The following is a 22748-nucleotide window of genomic DNA, read 5'->3' as shown; positions in this document are numbered from 1 at the left end:
GGGGTCATGTTAACACCTTTGACTCTTGGGCCCATACATTCCATCTGAATTAACAATCGTCCCAGCTGGCCTTGTCAGTTCAAAGAGGGACACTACAGGGACAACTCAACCCCTGGCCTGCTGCCTGGCAACGGGTCACCCGAACACGGTGGGCAGAATTGATGAAATTCTGAAAAAATCTTTCCCTTGGGACCTAGCACAGAGCAGGTTGGGAGACTGCAATTCTTTAGCAGAAATGAAAAAAATTCCAGCTTTAAACAGGCAAATTCTGAAGGTAATGGGATTCCGTGTAAGTTATGAATTTTAAACACTTCTATAAGCTATGTCGTTTACAGCTGGATATGAGCTCTTCCTGACTGAATATGAATGAGGGAGGCTTTGGAGTGCCGCTTTTTGTTTTCTTAAATTTCCCTCCCTCATCTCCAGCTCATTTCTAGACTCTTTCTCAAGTGTGCTGTAAAGCTCTTCTGAGACACAAACAAACCATCAAGCAGGCCGCAGCTATTTCCAGTGGAAGGATAGGCAGGAGAATCCAGGTCAGAGAGGAGGCAAGGGAAGGGAGCTAAGGTTTTAACCTGCCACAGGGACAGCAGCATTGTAGTGATCCTGTTGTGCACAGACCAGGGTCATTACCTGTTATGTCACGTGACTGGATTGTTCAAGAGTCTAACGACACTTTATTAGGATGGGACAAGATTCATTTAAACTGTCTCAAGGGCCTGGGGAACCTCCAGTCATTCGTTAATGGTCTACAATAGATGCCAACTGATCTGTCTGGTAGCAGGATCCCAGAATATTTCTAGTACTGGAGTGTGGTGTGTAGGGTTTTCATTCACCAATTTGCTACAGGTTATTACTCCTCCATATGACAATGGTAGATAGGGATTTTTTAAAGCTAGGAGAAGATTGTGGGCCCACACAACTGACCATAATGGAAGGTTATGAGCCTCCTCCATCATTTCTCTGATGTGCACTTTCTCCAGCCCATGGAGCAAGCGTCCGTTCCACACGCTGGGACCCTTGCATGTTAGCTGGCTGTGCTCTTACCACACCAGTTTGAAAAGAAGATCAGCTAAAGAAAAATGCTGCTGTAGCTATCGGACATGCCTAAAAAAGCCATCAGAAAAATAATTAAAGAAATGAACTTGTTTAGTGCAGAACTTCCAGTTCAGTTCTATACAAGAAATGCCAGACTACATCCAACATGCAAATCAACCATGTGCGGTGGAAATGCAAGTCCATTTCCCTTCCTTCGCTATAGGCACCAACATCTCAACTCTGCAGCATTCGGTATATTACCAAGAGGGCTGAGGCTCCAGGGCAGAACAGGACTGTTTAGCTTTGGTGCTCTGCAGATCACCAGATGCTGGCGTTCTCCCACTTTCTCCAGGAGGATGTAGTTGGGGCGGTAATGGAAGTGAAGTGATCACCTATGATACTCTCTGCTCAGAGCTCATTTCTGTGAAATGCCGAGCTGCCTTGCCAACTAATTAGGACAAAGCCAGGGTTTCTTCCTTCTCACCCCCCATTTAATAATGCACTTAGATGAAAAATCAATTGGGTAAGGCTTCCTCAGCGACTAACAAGGTTTGAAGACTGTGCTATGTAGCAGACTAAACCCAGCTTACAGGAAAAGCAACTGAGGGTAGAAGTCCATGCCATTGAGCCCAGCTATCAGGTCCATGGAATGAAGGGCCTTTCTATCCATTTCCTAGCCCATGAAGCTGCAGGGGCTGTAAGATTCCAGTAGATGCTACCCTTTTCATGCTCAGGTTCTTAGCAGGAATCCTACCCTCTGTAACACAAGATAGGGCTATGACCACAGAAATGCGGCTATGTCATTGCTACATCCCATTCCCTGCCCTACCTCCCAAGATCTTCAGGTTAACTCCCTTTCTCATTTCGTCATACAACCCCACTCAGAGAGCATGATGGCATGTACCCATAAGGAGAACCCTTGCTGTTACAACGAGACCTATCTAGAACCAAAATCAGAGGACGGTAAAGAAAGCAGGAAATACCAGAGGAAGGTGGAAGAGCCCTACTCACCGATCAGTGAATTCAACGAGGAGTAGGAGCTAACTCTTCTCATCTTGTCGATGGTCTCAAATGACAGGATATACTCTTCATTCTCAGGGCTGCCCAAGGTGCTGCTAGCACTGCTGCTGGTGCTGAGATTCCCAGGAGAAAACGCAACAGAGCTTCCAGCTGCCAAAAGGGAAGTGGGATGACACTGAAACACAAATACTACCAAAAGAACAATTTTTGCTCAAGCATCAGCTGATTGTTATGAACCCTGTGACATTCAACAAGTGAAGAGAAATTCCTCTGGTAAAGCAAATCCACCAAGCCCTCTTTCTGAACAGTGAATATTTAATTAGAGGGTAAGCATCAAGGCTTCAGTAGTGACTCAAGCTGGTGAAAACCACGTGCATCAGAAGGTGCCCTGGTTGGTCTCCAGTAGCTTATAAAGTCAATACTATTGAACAGAGAATTTCAGCCTGTTAGGGTTAAGGGTTGCCCATATCTCCCCTCGGGGCTGGCAGCTAGATACCGTGCGATAACACTTAGTCAGCTCGAGATGCTTCCACATGAGATTTCATAGCAGGGAAGAACTGGCAAAGGGACAAAATAAAAAAAAGTCTCACGTGAGACAAAAGGTAAGGAAAAATGAAAATCTTGAAAGCCATCTTACATTCTTCATTTAAGCTGAGGTTCTGCAGAGACTTGTTCAGGTTCCTAGCCGTGGTGACTGCTCGGATGTTCCCATAGGAGCTGACGGAACGAAGTCTCGGAGTACACGGACCATCTCGCACTGGCGTCAAACTCCCACACTCTGTGGGGACAAAGTTTAGCCATTGTACACACCATCCCAAGAGAGACCGGGGAGCAGCCTTCCCACAGCAATGTAGTGTGATCAGTGCAAATGATTAAAACAATTTAAAATCAACTAGTGATCAGAAGAGTGCTCAGTCACTGCCAGCTGTCCTTAAACAAAGAGCAAATGATGATAAAGGGCTGGTATCTTTACTCCCCCTGCCCCAATCCGCTCTGCTCATGCAAAGGACAAAGACCAGAACTCCATGTTTCTGGGTCTGTCGTCCTTACATATCCCATAAGCTAAGCAGGGCCAAGCCTTGTCAGTCCCTGAACGAAAGACAATAAGAAAAACAGGGTGCTACAGGTGGTGGTTTTGGTGATTCTTCCCTCCAAGCCAATACCAAACTAATGCCCAAACACGGTGCTGGAGGGGACATCTTCTAGATCCTTAAGTCTGAATTGCTGATCGCTTCTGCTCATAAACAATCTGGGAACATTTTTCATAATAAAGGGTTATTTAATCCTGGTTTTCCTGGCCAAATTTCACTTCATGCCCTGACTACCTGCAATTTCAACTGGAAAAGTCATGCTTCATTCCCATTCCTAACAGCACATACGTAATGTTACTGCTGCAGAACAGCTGTCCCATTCCACCCCAGCGATGGGAGCGGTGCTTCCTGAATATCCCACTTAGAAAGTACTTTGGCATCCTTCTGGATGATGAAAAGTGCTATGGAACTATAAGGGATGATTATTTTCTGCAGCAAAAAGGACAAATGGGGGGAAACTAATTCTCTAATATGATTCACTACTTCAGACGAAGAGGTGATTAATTACTCATTGCAGAAATAGTTCATCTTCTCTTCTGCAAGTTCCTATCGCAACAGTTCTGTTATTCTTGGTGAGTTCCAATTTATTTAATTTCTAAAAAATGAAGGGCCAGCAACAATTTCTCTAGAACCTTCAGTGCCTCAAATGAAGCAAAATACACAAGGAAGAAAGGGATGGGAAAAAACAGCACATCAAGCACCGAGGAGCAGGATCACCCTTAGATCGATTCCCCCCCCCAGTGCAGACCAGGCCTAAGTCTTTTCAGAGGGAAATCTCCCTGAGATGCAGTTCTGCAGTAAAATGCATTACAGTGCCAAAAAGGTGTGAGAGTTGCCAATAGCATCACTAGAACTGGTGCCTGTTGGTCATGCAATCAAATTCCTCAGCTAAGGCTCCCAAACTCTATAAGGATCAAAACTGTCCCTGGCCATGAGCGGACAAAAGGATGTACCTGTGGTAGCTGGAGAGGGCAGAGGATAATTCTTCTCTTCTTCCATAAATTGCAAGGCAACAGTGCAGAAATTGCTCTCATACTGAACCACTAGGTGACTCAAAGCCACCACCAGCTCCTGGGGATAGAAAGCAGAGAGAAACAGACCTTTGATTACTGTGTGTGTCAGAAACAAACTGGCTGCAAGGAACAGACATCACTGAAAGAGGGGGAACAACCTGTCAATAGGCCATTCCAGAATAATTCACAATATAGAAGAAGGGATACCCAACCATCAAAGCAGAGGGTTCGCTGAAAATGCAGGGATTCTCTCCTGTCAGGAAAAACAGCCTGCTTTAGGCAGAAACTACTGCCTGACAAGGAATTTGCCATTAGAAATAAAGTGCATCAGTCAGATGGACCATTGTCTGCCTGGAACAGAACTTCAGCAAAAATTCAAAGAAGAGTCAGAGGGAACAAGCTCTGATTTAGAATTCCTGTGCTGTGCTTCAACCAAAGTAAAAGGGCTTTTAACAAAGACACGAGTGTAAATTAGGCTTGCATGCACCAGGGGAGTGCCAATGAGACCACCAGAGTTTGTACAAATTCTACTAGAGTTTGTCAAACTGCAATTTATTAAAGAGGAGGTTACTTATTGAACTAGAGGTTCTTCCAGCTGTGCGGTCCCTATCAGTATTCCACATACGGATATGCACGTGTGCCACATGCCCGAGTCTGGAAATTCTTTAAAGCAGTGTCTGTTGGCCCATACATGCGCAGCAGTGCTCCTTGTGCTCCCAACCGAGGGTGTACGAGGCAGTGTGGGTCGACGCCTCTCTAGTTCCCTTTCTTACCACAAATCCAACAGGATCCAGCACAGAGGGGACGAAGGGTGGGTGGTGGAATACAGATAGGGACCACACATCTTGAAGAAACTCCAGTTAGAGTAAGTAACCTCCACTTCTTCAAGGGATGGTCCCTGTGTGTATTCCACATGTGGATGATTGGCAAGCAGTGCTCAGCCTGGAGTTGGGTGCAAGGAAGCTGGTTGCAAAGACGCTTGCAATACGACTGATCCCACTGCTGCATCCTCAGCCAAGACATGAACTAGAGCGTAGTGCGTCGCTGATGTATGGATAGAACTCCAGGGGGCCACTCTGCAGATGTCCTGCAGCAGAACGTCTGATAGGGATGCCATGGAGGCAGCTTATGCTCACGTGGAGTGAGCTGTGACACCCCCCCGGGGAGGAACATTTTTTTTTATACGTTATGCAACCAAGTGAAGGAGGATACAATTCCAACTCAGGCCATGCGTTGCTAAGAAGGAACTGGAGAGGTGTCGACCCGCACTTCCTCTTATACCCTCGGTCGGGAGCACCAGGAGAGCTACGGCGCATGTGCGGGCCAATGGACACTGCTTTGAAGAATTTCCAGACTCACGCACATGTGTACCCACATGGGGAATATACAGAGGGACTATCACTGGAAGGAGGACATGGCAGCTATAACTTGCTTAGTTCATCCAGAGCATATTCTACAACTGTCTTTTCCAATAGAAACTACCGCAGAGGACAAAATATGCTTTTTGAAGGGCACAAATCTCTACTCAGATGCTCCTCTCCCATGAAAAGCAAGGGGATGGCTCTGTGTCCCTCTGTGGGTATGTCTACACTGCAACATAAGCCCAGGGTTAGTGGGACTTGAGTTAGCTGACCTGTGTTAGGGAACCCTAGGCTTGAGTGTCTACATTGTATTTTAACCCTATGTTAAGACTCTTCTAACCCGTGCTCGAACCTAGGGCTCTGGCGTTCACACTGCAGTGTGCAGACCCAACTCAAAGTAGCCATAACCCAGAGTCCCCTAGCTCTCCCTCAACCCCCTGCCCTGCTCTAGTCCTAGGACCATGATGCACTGTGGGAAAACCTGCCTGCCTGCCCTGCATGTTACCGGGAAGCAGCTTGCTTTGCAAAAGGCTTGATTGGTTTGGTCTCCACTGCAAACCCAGGAGGCTCTCTGACCGTGTGCTTGCAGATTGGTGATCAGCACAGAATGGGTTAATGCGGACCTGCTGCTGCCGTTTGCAAAGTTGGGGTGGCTTCCGTTTTCAATAGAGTGGATTGCAGATTGTTGGGATGGAGAGGACTAAGGAAATTGTCCCATGGAATTATGGAATAATTCCAGCTGACTCCTGGGACCGGATAAAGCCGGGCTACGTCTACACTGCAAAGCAATAGGGCTCAGACCCTCAGTCCCAGCTTAACTTGAGCTCGGACTCTCCAGCCCACAGGGTCCTGGGACCCTGGGTTCGAGCAATTGCAGTGTATACGCAAGGGGGGTTAGGCTCAAGCCAGAGCTCAGGCACGGGCTTGAACTGCAGTGTAGACAGACGCTGTATTTCAGAGATGCTAATCTTCTCTGGTGATGAATGCAACAGAAAGTCCTATAAGTAACGCAGATGGCATCCTTCTAGCGAGAGCTTGCTGTTAGAGCAAAGCCATGCTGAACTCTGAGCAGAAGAGTGCATTATCTTACATTTAAAGCAATGCTAGATTGACAGACCCCAAATAAGCCTGCATACAAAGAAATAAATAAAATCCAGGGTTTTTCGATTGTTCTTCTGATCCGCTTACATTTTCCTGCTCCCCACATCAAAGGCTCCCACAAGGAGAAAAAAACCCCTCAAAACAACGCAGCTTCTCAGTTAGGTCACTCGCCAACAAGACTCAGGGTCTTTACTTTCTTTGAGGTAGCTCAGACCTCAAAAACAGGCAGGGTATGGAGCTATACAATAATCTGTTCTCGTAATGCTTTTACAATCAGGAATCTAGTATATTTCGGTCCTCAGCCTGCTAACAAGAATGGAGTGGCCTTGCTGAACCGCTGGACAGTGATGTGTAGAACCTGACCTATGCTGATACAGGAGACTTATTGACAGATCCAGCATGCACATCTCTCTCTACAGCAGTAAGAATATACAAAATCCCCTCTTAACTCTCCCTCCCCCTGCCCAACCCAACAAACCAATGGCAAAGATGGCAGAGTTAGCAAATTTCCTCTACTCTGAGCTAACATGGTGGGGAATAGCCTCTCTTCTGTGAGCATCTTTTTATCATTTAAAAATAAGGCAGAATAAAGCTCCTGTGAAGCCAGCTCTCTGACAAAATTAATGTCCATCTGTCACCTCGAGTGGGGATGAGGGCACTTTTTTATACTTGGTTTGGAGAAGCATTGATTTTTCCTTCACTTCAGTGCAAAGATCTGAAGAAAACCAGAGTGCTTAGTTTCAAAATGAATTCTTCATAACAAAAGGTCTTTTATTCCTGGCCAGGCTCCCCTACTCTTTGATTCAGCCTGATATTGTCAAACTGATGTACTGTCACAGAAAGAACAGAACTGGAGACTTGTACACAGCTCCCTCCTCTCACGTACAAGCTGCCATCCTGCCCACAAGAGGCACATGTTTCTTGGAGTGAAATAACGAACTGTGCGAAGGAGCAGGACTCTTGCTCTTCGTGGCAAAGGCCAAACCACTATTTGTTAACATGTGACTTGCTGTAAGGAGCTGGATTCCTGCTGCCTGTGCTACCCTCACTCTAAACTCAGCTAGAGAGACACCAATAGGCTGCCACGGCCATTGGTGAGCTGTTACCATGAAGAACATTGGAACTTGAGTCCTAAACTTGGCAGGCGAGAAAACAAGGCTTATATTAATCTACTAGGACCCACGCTGGCTAATGTAGGGGTGACGCTGCAGGTCTGATAAGGGACCCCGCTTAATTCTCTCTGGCTCAATGGCTGCAACATGGGAGCCCTAGAGAGGAGGAGGGGAAGTGGACACCAAAACTTAGACCCTCTCTTAGGTATTGTGGTGTTAGGCCCCTTAGAAACACCAGACAGACAGACCAACTGACTGGCTGGAGAGTTGTGGTCTCTTGCCAACACACCAGTTTGCAGCCTAAATCTCCAAAAGAAAGAGCTACGTATTCCAAAGACTGTGCACACTGAAAAACAGTTACACCAATGAATAAACTGAAGCATAAGATGTTGGTGGAATAAGGCCACAGAATTAACCTCTCATTGCTTGCTCAACACAGCCCCTGTTGTGCAACTAACATTCCAGCTAAATAAACAGGAAGTTTGGATATGTCTGGAATGATTGAGCAGCTGCTGGCAAGTGAATCCTGCCAGGAACAATTTGGCAGTGTCTGGCAGGTGGGTTCTGCCTGGAACAATCTAGACGCCCAGCAAGCAGTTAACCTGCTTTTGTTGTATAATGGAGGGTCAGAACACGTGAACTTCAAGAGACTAAGGAATTACTGCTCAATCAGACTATATTATTCCTCCTTGTGGTTTTTGAAAGCAACAAGGTCTCTTTACTGAATGGAGCTGTCATGTTCTCTCCACTGCACTCCCAGCCCCTCCCTTCTTCCTCCCATAGGGCTGCCATACACTTTATGCTTCCAGTAACAAATTAATATTTAATTTAAAACCCAAAGTCCTGTAATGTAAAACTTTGCTATCAAAACAGTAACAAACAGCAGAGCATTACCCGGACAGAACACAGCTCTTGTTTCTAGAGGAAGTCACAAAATCAGACAGAAATCTCAAGAGTCAGGATTCTGGATAAAGCCACCAAAGTGCATACTCTTCTTTCCCTGCCCCCATTCCGGCATTGATTTCAAACTCAAAGAGCCAGCATACAAATGAGTTCACTAACCTCTGACAGATTTATTCCTGGTTCAGGCATTGGCTTCAGGGAAGGGGTAGGTGAACTGGTCTCATGGTGCATTGCTAAACAGCAAATATACTGTGGTCTGAACTAGCCTGGTTTAATATATGGCCTTTTTTATGATTTGGTTATTATGTTATACAATATGGTTTATGTACCATGTACATTTCTGTACAGCAAATGAAATGCCATGCCTATTAAAATCCATTCTTGAGACGCCGCAGAGCCGGAGCATTGGAAATGGAATTTCCTGACGTTCAGGGCAGATGGCAAATGGCATTAGTGTTTCATTGTGACAGCCCTGGAACGCCGAATGCTGAAGCGCTCCCAGAGGCGTGTGCCTATGATCTAGTTGAGCTGCCAATGGCCAGCACCCCTGTGGTTACTCAGTGTTCCAAATCATGCTCTCCATGCCTGTTTAACTTTATTGTCTGCAGACTATAGAAAGCAGCACAACCTTACAGTGGCACCTCAGAATTACAAACACCTCGGCAATGGAAGTTGTTCGTAACTCTGAACAAAATGTTAGGGTTGTTCTTTCAAAAGTTTACATCTGAACATTGACTTAATACAGCTTTGAAACTTTATTATGCAGAAGAAAAATGCTGCTTTCCCTTTATATTTTTAGTAGTTTACGTTTAACACAGTACTGAACTGTATTTGTTTTTTGTTTTGTTTTTTTGTCTCGGCTGCTGCCTGATTGCCTACTTTTGATTCCAAATGAGGTGTGTGGTTGACTGGACAGTTTGTAACTCTGAGATTCAACTATATTCTGCATGCCAGTAGCATAAAGCAAAGAGAGACTGAGATTTACATAAACCTCACAGGAAATGAAACCAGAAAATCATCGACACAAAAGGCCTTGGCATTCCAAAACCCATGACGCACAGAGAGTCCGTACCACCAGCAGAAGCACACGAATAGCTATAACACAACCATTTGCAGGAAGCCATTGGGCAGCCAAGCTCCTCCTTAGGATCTGGGCAATAACCCTTTCGTAGCTTGTTTCTTAACACTGCAAGCAGGGATAGGAGAGAGAAATACAAATAGTCAGCAGAAGACTGAACTCTCCATTATTTAAAGGAATTTTTAATTAAGAGATTTGGAGAAATCGATGCCGCTCCATTGGGACAGTGGTATCCATTTGTAGATGAAGCAGCTTTTGCTGCCAGAGTCTCACATATGCTAAAGGAAACTCTTCTCAGCAGTTTTTCTGAGGGCAAGAGATTAAAACAAGGGAAAACCAACGAGAAGTGGTCATCTGGGACCAAGAGAGCAAGTACACTGTGTCATCAATTTCACAATGCAAAGATTCCATTACCAATGAGAGCGGCGAGTCCAACTGACCCAGGCAATTTTGTTTTTGAGGGCATGTGCACATGGGGGATTTGAGTATGAGCTATAAAACCAAGGGACAACTCCAATGCAGATGAGAAAGCACACCAGCCTGCTAAAATGACTCCTGATAGAAACTCCTGCTCCACTAACAATGGCCAATCACAACACTGCCCCACAGGGTTTCCTAAAGAAGGCGGCAGCTGCGTATTTTTCACCCTCTCCCATTCTAACCCCCCAAGCCCCACTCTCCCATTAAAAGTTACTCTGTGAAAAGCTTACAGAAAAAATGACAGATGTTTTTAAACAGCAAGTGTATTTTACTGTTGGTGGGTCAACTTGACCATTTCTTGGTCTTCCCCCACTTGATCCTAAAACCCACGGGGAACCCTGTGCTTCCTCACTTAAAAGGCCAACTATAGAAAAACGATTCTGCAAAGCTATTGTATTTCTACAGCTTTGAGCATGCAATCATAGTAGTCAACAGGCTAAACCAGGGGTGGGCAAACTTTTTGGCCTGAGGGTCGCATTGGGTTTTGTAAATTGTATGGAGGGCCGGTTAGGGGAGGGGGTCGTGGCCTGGCCCCCACCTCCTATATGCTCCCACCCCGGGATTCCTGCCCAATCCAACCTTCCCTTTTCCCTGATGGCCCCCCTGGAACACCTGCCCCATCCACACCCCCCCACTCCCTGTCCCCTGACTGTCCCCTGCTGCCCCATCCAACCCTCCCTCCTTCCTGACTACCCCCTGGAACTGCCCCCCATTCAACCCCCTATTCCCCCCCCGACCACCCCGACCACCCCGCCCCCTATACACACCCCCGCCCCCTGACCACCACCCCGAACTCCCCTTCCCTCGATGCAACCCCCCCTGCTCTCTACCCCCTTACCACACTGCCTGGAGCACCGGTGACTGGCGGCACTACAGCCGCACTGCCCGGCTGGAGTCGGGCCACGCTGCCGCCGCCACCACGCAGCACAGAGACTGGGTCAGGCTGGGCTCTGCAGCTGCGCTGCCCCAGGAGCTCACAGCCCCACCGCCCAGAGCATTGCGCCGGCGGCGGAGCAAGCAAGCTGAGGCTGCGGGGGGACAGCAGGGGAGGGGCCGGGAGCTAGCCTCCCGGGCCAGGAGCTCGGGGGCCGGGCAGGACGGTCCCACGGGCCGGATGTGGCCCACGGGCTGTAGTTCGCTCACCTCTGGGCTAAACAAATTCCCCGGGCAAGTAGCAGAGCCGTTACTAGGCATTTTAGCGCCCAGGGAAGCAAGCATATTTGTGCCCCCTACCATTTTTTTTCATCGTTTTTCCACTCTCGCGGCTTTGCACCCTGGGCGGCTGTCCGCTCGCCCAGCCCTGGTTACAGCCCTGGCCAGCAGCTATCACTTTGCGGTGCTCTTTTCACTGAGGATAACCATGTGTGTGTGTTGTCCCTGGGCTGGAAGTAGGCATCTATACCAGCTGCGAAAGGACAGAGAGCTTGAACAAATGCTTCCAGATGAATCAAATCCATGAATGCCTAGGAAGAAATCCACTGTACAAAGAGTCTGCGTCCCCAGCCACACACACAATTAACCCTTCTTAGCATTATTGTGAAGGCCACCAGCATTAATCCTTCTCGCTTCCTTATGTCTCTCCTGCTGTACCTTTCTAACCACGGGGCTCCCGTCGTTGATGAGCTGTGCCAGCATCATGGCCACGTTGTGATCAATGGTAGTGGAGTGATCGGTCCGCTCAGCTGAGTTGCCCACAAATGTGCCCAGTGCAAAGACTGCAGCACAGCGAACCTGTGAGAGACAAAATAAAAAATCACCGTTGCTTTCCTACCTGGTCCTGGCCTTGAACTTCCCGGCGTAATCTTTTATTCTGCCAACTCGGATCTCTCCAAAGCCAGGCTACTGTGTTGGGTAAATGGCAGCAGCTGGACAGAAGCCCGAAGACCAGAAAGACAAACAGATATAGGGGCACTGCCAAGTTTTATCCTGGTGCAATTCTAAAGACTCATGTGTGCAGAAGTGTGCATTATTCCCTGGAACGTCAGGTGGCTTTTCCCTTGGGTGATTTTTCAATGGGCACTGTCAAGAACCTTCTGCTTAATAGCATAAAGGTGACTAAGGAATGGTCATTGAGGGCCCTAGGGCCCCTTTACACTAGAGATCTCTAAAGCCTTCAGCTATCTGATATGGGAACATGGAAAGGGAGCAGATGACTTAAAAATGGAAAAAGGGTCAGCCACACCCCACCCAGGCCCAGGGTTTGGGATCAAGTGTGGTCCTTGATTCTCTGCCTTGGCAGAGATTGGGAATGCTGTGGAGGCAGCATAATCAGCCTCCGGAGCATGTGCCTCATAACTCAGCCAGGAGCTGATCTGGTTGATTGACAAGATAAGTTCATGGCCTTGAGGACACTTCATCTGATCCTTTGCATGACAATTATCTGCAGGTGGGGAAAAACCTGGGAAAAAGGAAAGGAGGCTGTGGGTGCCCAGATTGGGAAGTGTTAAATCACTAAAAGAAGAAAATCTAAACTTTAATAACTGCAGATTGATATTGCCTTGTATCTCCAAGCTTCCTTCTCCCAGTTGGAATATAATTTCACTGGGGTCTCACAGGGTCTGTCAATCACAGTGTTAGTTGGCACAAGATTCTCTTCTTTCTCGGACAGTATTTTCATAAAGGTGAAACACGCATTCCATTAAAATCGCATTTTTTCATCCACCAGGCTGAGAACAGTTCTCAGATTTAGACAAAACGGAGAGAGAACTTGTCGAAATACAGTGAGTTGTGGTAACACAGTTTTGAAGGGCTTCTGACACAGGAGTGAGCAAACAAATGTGGAGCTTGTATAAACCCCGGATTTAAAGTCATCACACTGAAAACCCTCTTTCATGGATTATATAATCCTTTGCATTTATTCTGCTTTTCCTGATCCAGATCTTGCGTGGCTTAAACACCTTTCCTGCAGAAATAATGGAAAGCTATTTTTTTTTAACCAGACACCTATCAATTCATGAGATTTCTTGAAGATCCTGATTTTTAAATTGTTTTGTAGCCCTCACTCCAAACGGCTCCAGCCCCACTGGTATATACGTCTACACTTACCTCTGGGATGGGGTCTGAGAGAAGACTGTAGAGCTTCTCGTGGGCACTGTCTCTCACGCCACACCACCTTGCTGAGTCAAAATTCTGCCAGATACGTCCTAAACAAATCGCCACCCACTGGCGCAGTAGAGGATGCGGATCATTTAACTGCTCCAGGCAGATGGCAATCAAGTTTCCTTGAAGGCAGGCTTCCTAAAACATAGTTCAGTGCAATTCATTTAGACAGGCAGCTTCCCCTCTCACCAGTAAACAACAAAATGATTTTGAGAGAGGGGACAGACGCAATGTAGAGAACAGAATTATTCCGTGGTTAGATACTAGTTTTGTTGCAAAATTTTATTGGAGATGCTTTGCACAAGTGCTCTAGGAGGAGTCTGGGGAGGTCAGCTGTGTGCTCTTACAGCCAGCCAAGCAACTGTTAATGTCACAAATGCTTCCTGAATGCAGTAAACTTGCTTTTTTCCTCATCGGCAATACTCCTTGCACCTGTCAGAGCCCCATGATTTATGGCTCATACCACTTTCCTGGCTTTAAACCCCTTCCCAAGACCCACATCACGGCCACCATGCTTGCAGCTGACAAGAACCATGCAGGATTCCTTTAATAATCGGTCGGTGTACTGCCTACTGAGGACGCTGTTCAGCGACGTGTGTCCTCAACCCGTATTTCCAGGGGCTGTGCACGTACTCCCCCTGTAGCCTCGTCCCACACCCTCTCCCTGCAACTTCCCAGTGCTGTAGGAAGCGCTGACGCCCTTCAGTTGGTGACCCAGCAAAGCAAAGTCACAGTACAGAGACGGGCTCAGGAGAAGCACTGTAAAGATCAAGACATTGGGACTCACCTGCCCTGTACTGTAGCTGTCGACGATCACAGCCAAAATGAAAGCAGTCATAGTCCTGTGTTCAGCCTTAAAAACAAAACAACCCACAACTAGTTTTTATCTTTAAACAGGACAGAGAACAACCGTATGCTGCACCGTTTGAAAGGAGAGAGACCAGCCTGGCCTTCTGGGCTTCTTTGAGGTGAATCTCCTGAAACGGTGACAATTCGAGATTCTAAAACTTACAATTGGGTTCTGGAGTTGCTTAATGACAAGTGGCTGGAACAGGCCATGAAACTTGCCCCCCTCCTTCCTCTGAGAACAGGAAGCATGGCTGGCCTGCTTGGCTGTGGCTCTATTGAGAGGCTGTGATTTTAATCCGAATTCTAACAGAAAACAGCCTGACAGGTAGAAAGGAGGGCAGCCAGAGACCCAAGGATTTCTAGAAGACTTTCACAGCTTAAAAGATAGAAATGACCTGCTATCCCACATGTCTAGCTGCAGCTCTGAAATGCCTGACTTGGTTATGTCATCAGCTGGCAACACAGCCACTTCATGCTTCATTTTTAAGTGAAATAAACAGACCATTTAAAAGAAATAATTTGCAGCAATCCCATTATATTTTACATTGGGTTGAGTGACTGGGAACTATTCTGTATTCCATTGCATTTTTCATTTACGTTCAGGATTTAAAAAGCATTAGTGCAGAAAAGGCCAGTGCCCTATTTAGTTCATGTCTGTGACAGCTGTGTGCTTTTATCACTAGAGAAACTGGGGGGGGGGGGGGGGAGAAATAGTCCCTAATGTATACTGCTAGAGGGCTATCCTGTTGTAGGATGATACTAAACAGAATACCAGTAAAGGTAGTTACAGAAGGTACCATGAAATTAGATAGCACTTCAGTCCATTTATCAGAGCACCCACAGTTCCCATTTCAGAGCAGATGAAATGAATATCAAGAAATGTAAAATAATCTAAGTCTAAATCCTTTTAACGAATTGGCTTTGCAAACTTATTTGGTCTGTAAGTGCTTCTGATGGGGCTCTAGATTATCAATTTCCCCTGTGGCTAACTAGGCAGCCTATCCGTGCCATTCCTCAACAGGGCAGTTGGTGTCACCGGGAGTGACATGACGCTGTCCCCACCAATAGCACCAACCTCATCATAACAGCAGCATAAAAGCAAAGAGGACCTAAGCAAGTTTTAAATAAGTCTGAAAAAGACTATTTGTCCTTACTGGCATGTAGGGATCTGCCAAGACGGAAAGGAAATATTTGTGACCGTTGTCCTTCACAAGGTCGGCTTGGCATGACTGAAAAACGAGACAGGGAGAAGGAAAAACAATGAGTACAATAACTTGGAGATAACTTCTTGTTGTCTCCAATGATTTATGAATATTTCATGTCTTAATCATTTTTCTCAATCCCAGTTTTCATTTGAGAAACAAAAGTAAGAGCAAATTTCCCTGTCAGGATTGCAGCCAAACACCCTTGGGTATGAAGAGGTGACTAGGGCCTTGTGTTATTTAAAGCAAATGGTTCCACTGTATGTTGGCATCCGAAAGGAATACAAACTGCAACGTTGCCCTCTGGTTCTTCAGAGCACCCTAGAGAGAGAGGCAGCATTCGACCCCCCTTTGTTCCATGGCATACCTTCACCATGGTAGTTACGAACCACTAAAGGGAAAACAAGAGGAATTTGATTAATCAGATTTCTGACATTTACAAAACCAAAACCAAAATAAAATTACATATTTCAAAAGTCTCTTATCTAATTCTCCACCTGGTTTGCTGATGGCTGCTGTCCCAGCCAGGGAAGAACAAGAGCTGAATTTCTCTCTGCAGATCAGATGTTTTGGTAACTTCTACGCATCACCCCCTACACATAAAGCTAAATATTCATCTGCACGGCCAGTCTAAGTCCTGGACAAATGCCTAGAGGTTCCCAGACATTGATCAGCTCATCATCTCAAAGCACATCATCTTCACAAACTACCTACCCAGACTGGTGTGTTAGTTTTCTGACTGTTTTTAGTGTTCCTGACTGGCAAACATATCACATGCAGATGTTCTGCAAGCTCTCTCTACACATCTCTTCCCAAACACGCCAGATCTTAACCAGTAATCTCTGATTTTCCCATCCTGTATTTCTAATGAGCAAAGACTGTTAATAATGACATCCTGTTTGGTGGCTTGGAATTGTGAATAAATGCCCACAAGGAACTATATTGTTCAGGTGAAGGCACTGCTCCTGAAAGGGGCAAGGACTGACAATCCTGGAGACTGAAGTTCCCACTCAGGACACTGCATGTTTCCCCTACAGTGACCTGTATCAATGAGTTTCCACTCTGATTGAGAGATGATCTCTGAGGGGTGGGAGACTGTCCATTCTTCTTGGCCCATTCCATCCTTGACCTGGGGCTGGAACACAGTTTGGTAACATGATTTACTCTCATCTACATGGGCAAGACCAAACTATGTCACAGTCTGGACAGGACACTATCATGTTGTAATGTGCTCTCTGAACATTTGACAAAAAATGCTTGGCAGATGAACCCCACTATTTTTCTCACCAGCACAATATGCAGAAATCAGGGATCCTAGGAACAGTATTACAGGAGAAGCAGGCAGCCTGGATTCAAATACTGATAATCATCACCAGGATCTTCTTCTCAGGGTTCCCTTTTTGCTAGCATGATATTTCAGGCTCCAGGTCTGACATATTAAGGTCAGAGTACAAGAATACATAGCACTAAAGTGACAATTTTGGGTGGAAAACCTGACTTTGCTTTTAACTCCCCCTGTGTCTGCGATTCTGCTGTATGTTTCATGCCAGAGACAGCGTCATGTATTTTTAATCAGGAATGGAGGACTATGGAGGAAAACTAATTGTTGAAAGGAGGGGGCTGGAAAGACAAAGATGCAAGAGAATATTTCATTACTGAAGCAACAAAAGATGCGGTTTGCAGCAGACTAAAGAAGAGAAGGAATGAAAATGTCAATTTGCAGCTACCATAGGTGTGCCTGGATTTTGCTGGTAATACTGTGAAAAAGGAGGGCTGGTTTCCTTCTTCCCAACATTTTTAGCTTTCTTCGTATCTTTGCCCCTTAGAAAAACAAAGTTGTCTCAAACCAGTGTGCAGGCAAACAGATGCCAGCTAAGAAAAGACTGCCCGTCTTTCACTGCATCCCAACGTGCTGCCAGCACCAACCAATCATCTGAGGCCAGAAGAAGGAAAAGCAGATCATGTAACTCCAGAATAGCTTTAAACATACACTTTGCTAATATGTTCTCTATGCAGTGCCTGAGAACAATATTAATATTCAGTGTCAATAACATCTCCCTACTTCACATCTTGTACTTGTGAATCATAAAGGCACATGAACAAAACGTGCTGTAGGGTAGATGGGAAAGGTTAGCACTTGCATACAATAAAAAGATTTCCAATGATAGGGGAAGGACTAGAGCACAAAAAATGTGTAGCCATGTAAAATTATCCCTGGGGAATACCTATCTGGAGCATTTGTACTGCCCACAAGATGCCACTGCTCCTCACAAATCCTGCTAGCAAAGAACATTTAGCTGGCAGTGAAATATGCCATGTAAAGGGTCAAAGCCCATCCCTTCGAACATCTCACACTGTTACTCTCCACTGTCTTTAAACTCTTAGAAACTTAACGTTTTTTTTCTAATGTTGTCTCTTCCCATTTTATGGGCCCTGAATTCTTGCTGCATTGTTTTAAGTAGAGCTTAAATTAACACAACCATACCTAGTACTTCCCTGTTTTCTACAGAGTTAGTGGTTGTAATGTCGACAAGCCCAACAGAGTTATACGTCGCTGGGTAACTTGGGTGTCCTTGACAGTCTGGAGGTTCCATCAGAAGAGCAATTTTTTTTTTTGGTTAATTTTCTCACTGACTGTAGTGTGGATTTTTTAAGTGAGATATTTAAGATTTGGAGGATACTGCCCAACAAATTATACCAGTTTAACATAGGGCAAACTCTTGGCCTGACTTCCTTTCCAAGGACTCTAACACCAGTTTCCTTGCTATTCATATACTGCAGCATGCCATATAGTTACGTACGCTGTGTCGCACAGTAGATAGATTGGCTGCAAACACTCCAACAAAACTCAGCCCTGGATAGCTAGAGTCATCTCTGAATACCTCACTGCAAATGTCTGCATATATACAGGATTAAAGCAAATATATTCAGACACTAAAAAGTTTTTAAGAACACTCACAATACACATATATTTTTGCTTAGAAGACAACACTTCTATTACATCTGATTGCTTTTTCCTGCAACTTGCATGACAAAGGTACAACTCCTAAACCGGGTAGTTACTAATTGAGGGCATCTTCTAATCAAAGACATGGTATATTACACATACACAAAGGCAAGAGAGCAGCACACCCCCACATTCACCTTTGCCTGTTTTCACTCAGGCTACTTCTATTGTTTCACTGCTCATGCATGGAGGGAGAAAACCAAAACTACGATAAAAAATTAACAGCAGAGTCTGCTCTCCAGAGCACAAGGCAAAAAACACTGAGAGGAACTAGAGGCAGGAAAAGAGTCTCAGGTAACTACACCCCACTAGCAAAAACAAACATGATTAAGGAATTAGTTTCACTCTGGCTGCTCATGTCAATGTAATAATTTCCTGAAAGTGAAGAAGGATGCACATACATGCAAAACTAGATGAAGGAAACAGTGTTGATCAAATTAGAACCAGGAGAAAGCAGGTTGGATAAAAATAGATAATATAAATAATAATAATAATAAAAAAAAATCAGATTTTTAAAATTTTGAAGTAAATTTTTTTCTTTTTAAAATAAAGCTATTTAAAATAAATTTTCAACTTCTAAAAACCCATATTAAAGTATAAACTTACTATCATCTATTGAATAATTTAAATTAAACTAAAAAATAATATTAAAGCAGCACCTTTGCTGCTAAAATCTTCAAGTAAGTCATACCACTGAACTGGTGGAAGTCATTGCTAAGAACCTGTAGCCAGAGTTTGTTGAAGGGCTAAACCAGCTTTTGACAGCAGTAGTCTCCTCTGCAGGTGCAGAGAGACTATTGTCTTCATTTCAGTTTATTCAATTAGATCAGTTCAATAACTGGTTCAAAGTTGAGAAACTGACTGGGAGTTGAAAAAGCAGTAAAGCTGGTTTTCCTCTACCAATCTATGAATAAAAATTAGATGTGAGAGGATGAGATCTACTAGTTCTAAAATTGTGAAGGACATGGTGACCAGAATCAATCAGTTCAATACACCAACTACAGATAGTTTTAAATGGAAAACATGTTTTGATAAACTTTGTCTTGCTTATGTACCCAGCACACTTAAGGTAGTTATATTTAACTAATAAAAATGTTAAAATGCTGTTTTTGTGCATTTTAACTGAATTCCAAATTCCATCCAAATACAGCTTGACAAAAATCATGAGCAAAAAATTAACCACCTAGTAAATAAGAAATGCATCATTTACCATTTTCTATCATAAAGAATGTAAAACTGTATGTTAAGCTTTATAATTGCTTAAATAAATATGTACAGATAGAGTATATGCACTTTAGCAAAAGAGGTGCCATATTTAGGCTACATTTTAGTTGAAAATCAACATGTTTTAAGAATTTCCAACTAATGAGAATCAACCTTTAAGAAAAATCACTAAAAAGTGCAAATAAAAAACTAGATTAAAACGTATTATTTCAATCCAAGTTTACTGTTTTCTGATTTAAATCATCACTGAAATTGGTGATTTAAATCAATCCACCCTGGAGGAAGCTTCTCTGGGAAAGTGTTTGAAAATAGGAGCCAGGGCTTTTGCCTGGATGGTCGATGTAACACCCGCCCTTGTAAGAAAACAGTTCCAGTTAGAAATGTGGCTAATATGAGAATATTCTCATGGCTTGCCCACTCATGCATACACACTCCTTCTGTACTCTAACACTGTAGCAGTAGTGATTCAGTGCAGTCTAATTAATCCTTCAGTCAACACAATGAAAAACAGCCTTTCATGACTGTCTTCAGCATCTGAGAATACTTTCACTTACATTCTCAGGGCATACCCCTGCAGTTGTCATTTCCATCATAAATCTTATAAAATAGCTATCCCTGAAAGCACTACATTCACATAGGAGAGTGCTCTTCATAGCCAAAATACTACACAACACACTGCTGTATCTATCAACTAAGAGCTACATTACCCCTACCCCTTTTGTCCCTTTCATTTCTGGATCCTGCAGATATTGGTCTTGCACTACATATTTTTCATTTTTATTCTTAGAAAGATGAGGGTGAAAATGGGGGTGGGGGGGGAGATAAAAGTCCTATAAAGTTACAGGGATTTTAATATTTATTGTGGGCATAATCATTACACAGTCTTTTGATCATCTTAATAAGCCAAAGATGTCTCATCAAGCACATTTAGGCAAGTCTCTGCCCAGTCCAGGCTGGAAGGATGATTCTAGGCTTATTTTTAAAACAGTTCATGAAATCAGTGAGTATTTCCTCTGATAAGCAGGACAAATCCCCCTTCACTGGCATGTTTGTTTCCATTGTGTTGCATGCTAATTAAGTTGATTCTACAATATCCGGATTATGTATTGTACCGGTCTTTGGGGCTGAAGCTGCATGGAGGAGCATGCATCAAAACTAAGCTTTTCAATATGAGTTTTAAGATTAACAATTTTCATTTTCTTTGCCATTCGAAAGCCTCTTAAGATGTTAACTAAAATATATTTATAAAACTAAATATGACAGTGCTCGATCAAGAGAGAAAGAATTCCAACAAATCCAATATCATTCCTTATGCTACAAACAAGAGAAAAGATCATGAAAATACACAACCAACATTAAAACAGGAAGACTCCAACTTTAAAAAGCAGTTGATGCAATGTACGTCAACTAATAACTGCACCTGCAATTAATTGTAGGTGTCAAACCAGGAAACTACATGTATTACTGCACATTTGCAGCTGCAATTAACTAACTGTTCAAATATTTGTACCAAAAAATAGAGTCTTTATTAAGGCCATCTTCAAAAATCATGATCCCAGTTTTAAGCCTTGTCCTGAAGGATGCCAAAGAGGTACCAGTGTGTGTCGTGAGAGGGAGAAGTCCAGAATCACGGGCTGTGTAGAAGTAGCCCAGTGTCCTGTCCATTCTGAACTCTTCAGCACTTCCAAGCCCACCAATGCCAGCTGTCATTGCAGCTCAGAGAACAAGACCAGATTAGATTTAGAGCAACACTGGTAGCTAAACTCTCCAAAGAACTAGTTTTGCTCTATTTCTAGGACGGCTTTAGAGATGCTGATGGTCACCACGTGTTTAAGATGAGTTTGGAGACTGTTCTTGCCCAGGTGGAGGCAAAGCCTGACCAAATGTTCTCAACCAGTTTAGCAAACAGAGCATGAGCCCCCAATATGGACTAGGCCACTGTAACAGACATTTACCTACAGCACTTATAGGCTATGCTATGTGTACTGCAGAATGTAGACTACAGGCACTGCATGTGTAGCGATACGTCATAGTGATAGGTAGGCTGCGTCCACACTTGTTACTCTGTATGTAGCTACATGCAGCAGCAAAAGGCTCTGGCCGTAGGGAAAGGCTCCGGCATGCTGCCGGAGCCTTTCCCCACTGCCTCCCCCATGACAGAGCCTTTCCCTGCTGGTGGAGCCTTCCATTATGGCAGAGAAAGGGTGACGCAGCGGGGAGGCAGCAGGACACTGGATTGCTAAGAACAGCAGTGTTGATGCAGGTGGCACTGCTTGGGCGTGTAGAGAACTGTGTAGAGTACATACCCTGGGGGTTCAGGTGTACGGAGCACTCTACTCACCTAAGGTATGGCTCACTGTCTACGCTACTACTTAGACCTGTGCTAGCTGGGCCAGCAGTGTCTGTACTCTACAAGCTGTCGTTAATGTACCCACAGAACGTAGGTCACCCTTACACAAAAAGAAGCATGATTGAAAAATGGAATTTCTTCCAATTAAAGTGAGATTTCAGCATGAATGAGGGATAAACTGAGAGACATTTCACTTCATGCAGATGGGAATAACTTCCTTAATGAGCTGGTGATCACTTGCAAAAAGTCCAGTGAATGGGCAGGTAGCTAAATGAGCCATTTCAAATCAAGCTTGTCACTGCATCAATGGGGATTTCACATTCAGAAATTCTCAGCAGGTAACTCTAATGCACTAGTGACTTCGCAGGTGGGAACTCCTACTAAATGAATACATTGGTTTTAAATCCAGCCTCCTGCATTTCATTGTCGATTGTACTGTCTGCCTCCAACTTTAAAGCAATTGGCTAAGGAAGATAACAATAAAGGATGTTTCTGGAAACAAATAAAAAGCAGTAACACTTCAAGATTACTCACACTGTCCACCGCAAGAATTTTGGCCCAGATGAAGACAAGAAGTGGTCTCAGTTCCCGAGCTGAACTCTGAAGCAGCTTCAGCACATAAGGGAAAATGCCAACAGAGAGAGCCTGGGGAGAAAGGTAGAACAGCAAATTACCATAAGTCTCCAAGACCCACCGCAGGAGGAGAGCTGGACAGGTGTCAGAATTGCACCCTTTACGTAGATGCTACATATTTATGGCACATACGGGAAATCTGGTAGAAATTAATATCATACATTTATAGTAAAGAGGGGACTCTTGT

General features: G+C 44.5%; 1 protein-coding gene across 3 annotated transcripts in view; it reads right to left on the bottom strand.

Moving 5' to 3' along the window:
* The window catches only part of RPTOR (regulatory associated protein of MTOR complex 1), a 285614-nt gene that overhangs the window by 76209 nt on the left and 186657 nt on the right, over window positions 1-22748 (bottom strand). For all 3 annotated transcript variants that reach the window (XR_003899854.1, XM_024201510.2, XM_024201511.2), the window contains exons 13-20: window positions 22463-22573; window positions 15300-15374; window positions 14084-14149; window positions 13243-13434; window positions 11788-11928; window positions 4103-4220; window positions 2696-2836; window positions 2050-2208 (exon numbers count right to left, since the gene is read on the bottom strand). Coding sequence is in view for 2 of the 3 variants with exons in the window: in XM_024201510.2 (XP_024057278.1) it covers window positions 2050-2208; window positions 2696-2836; window positions 4103-4220; window positions 11788-11928; window positions 13243-13434; window positions 14084-14149; window positions 15300-15374; window positions 22463-22573 (1003 nt within the window). In the remaining variant the exon portion in view is untranslated. The remainder of the gene's footprint in view (window positions 1-2049; window positions 2209-2695; window positions 2837-4102; window positions 4221-11787; window positions 11929-13242; window positions 13435-14083; window positions 14150-15299; window positions 15375-22462; window positions 22574-22748) is intronic.

Source organism: Terrapene carolina, unplaced genomic scaffold (genome assembly GCF_002925995.2).
Source record: "Terrapene carolina triunguis isolate 2854851 unplaced genomic scaffold, T_m_triunguis-2.0 Scaffold192, whole genome shotgun sequence".
NCBI lineage: Eukaryota > Metazoa > Chordata > Testudines > Emydidae > Terrapene > Terrapene triunguis.
Note: the sequence above shows the minus strand (reverse complement) of the source record. Positions and strands in the feature narration are given on the sequence as shown.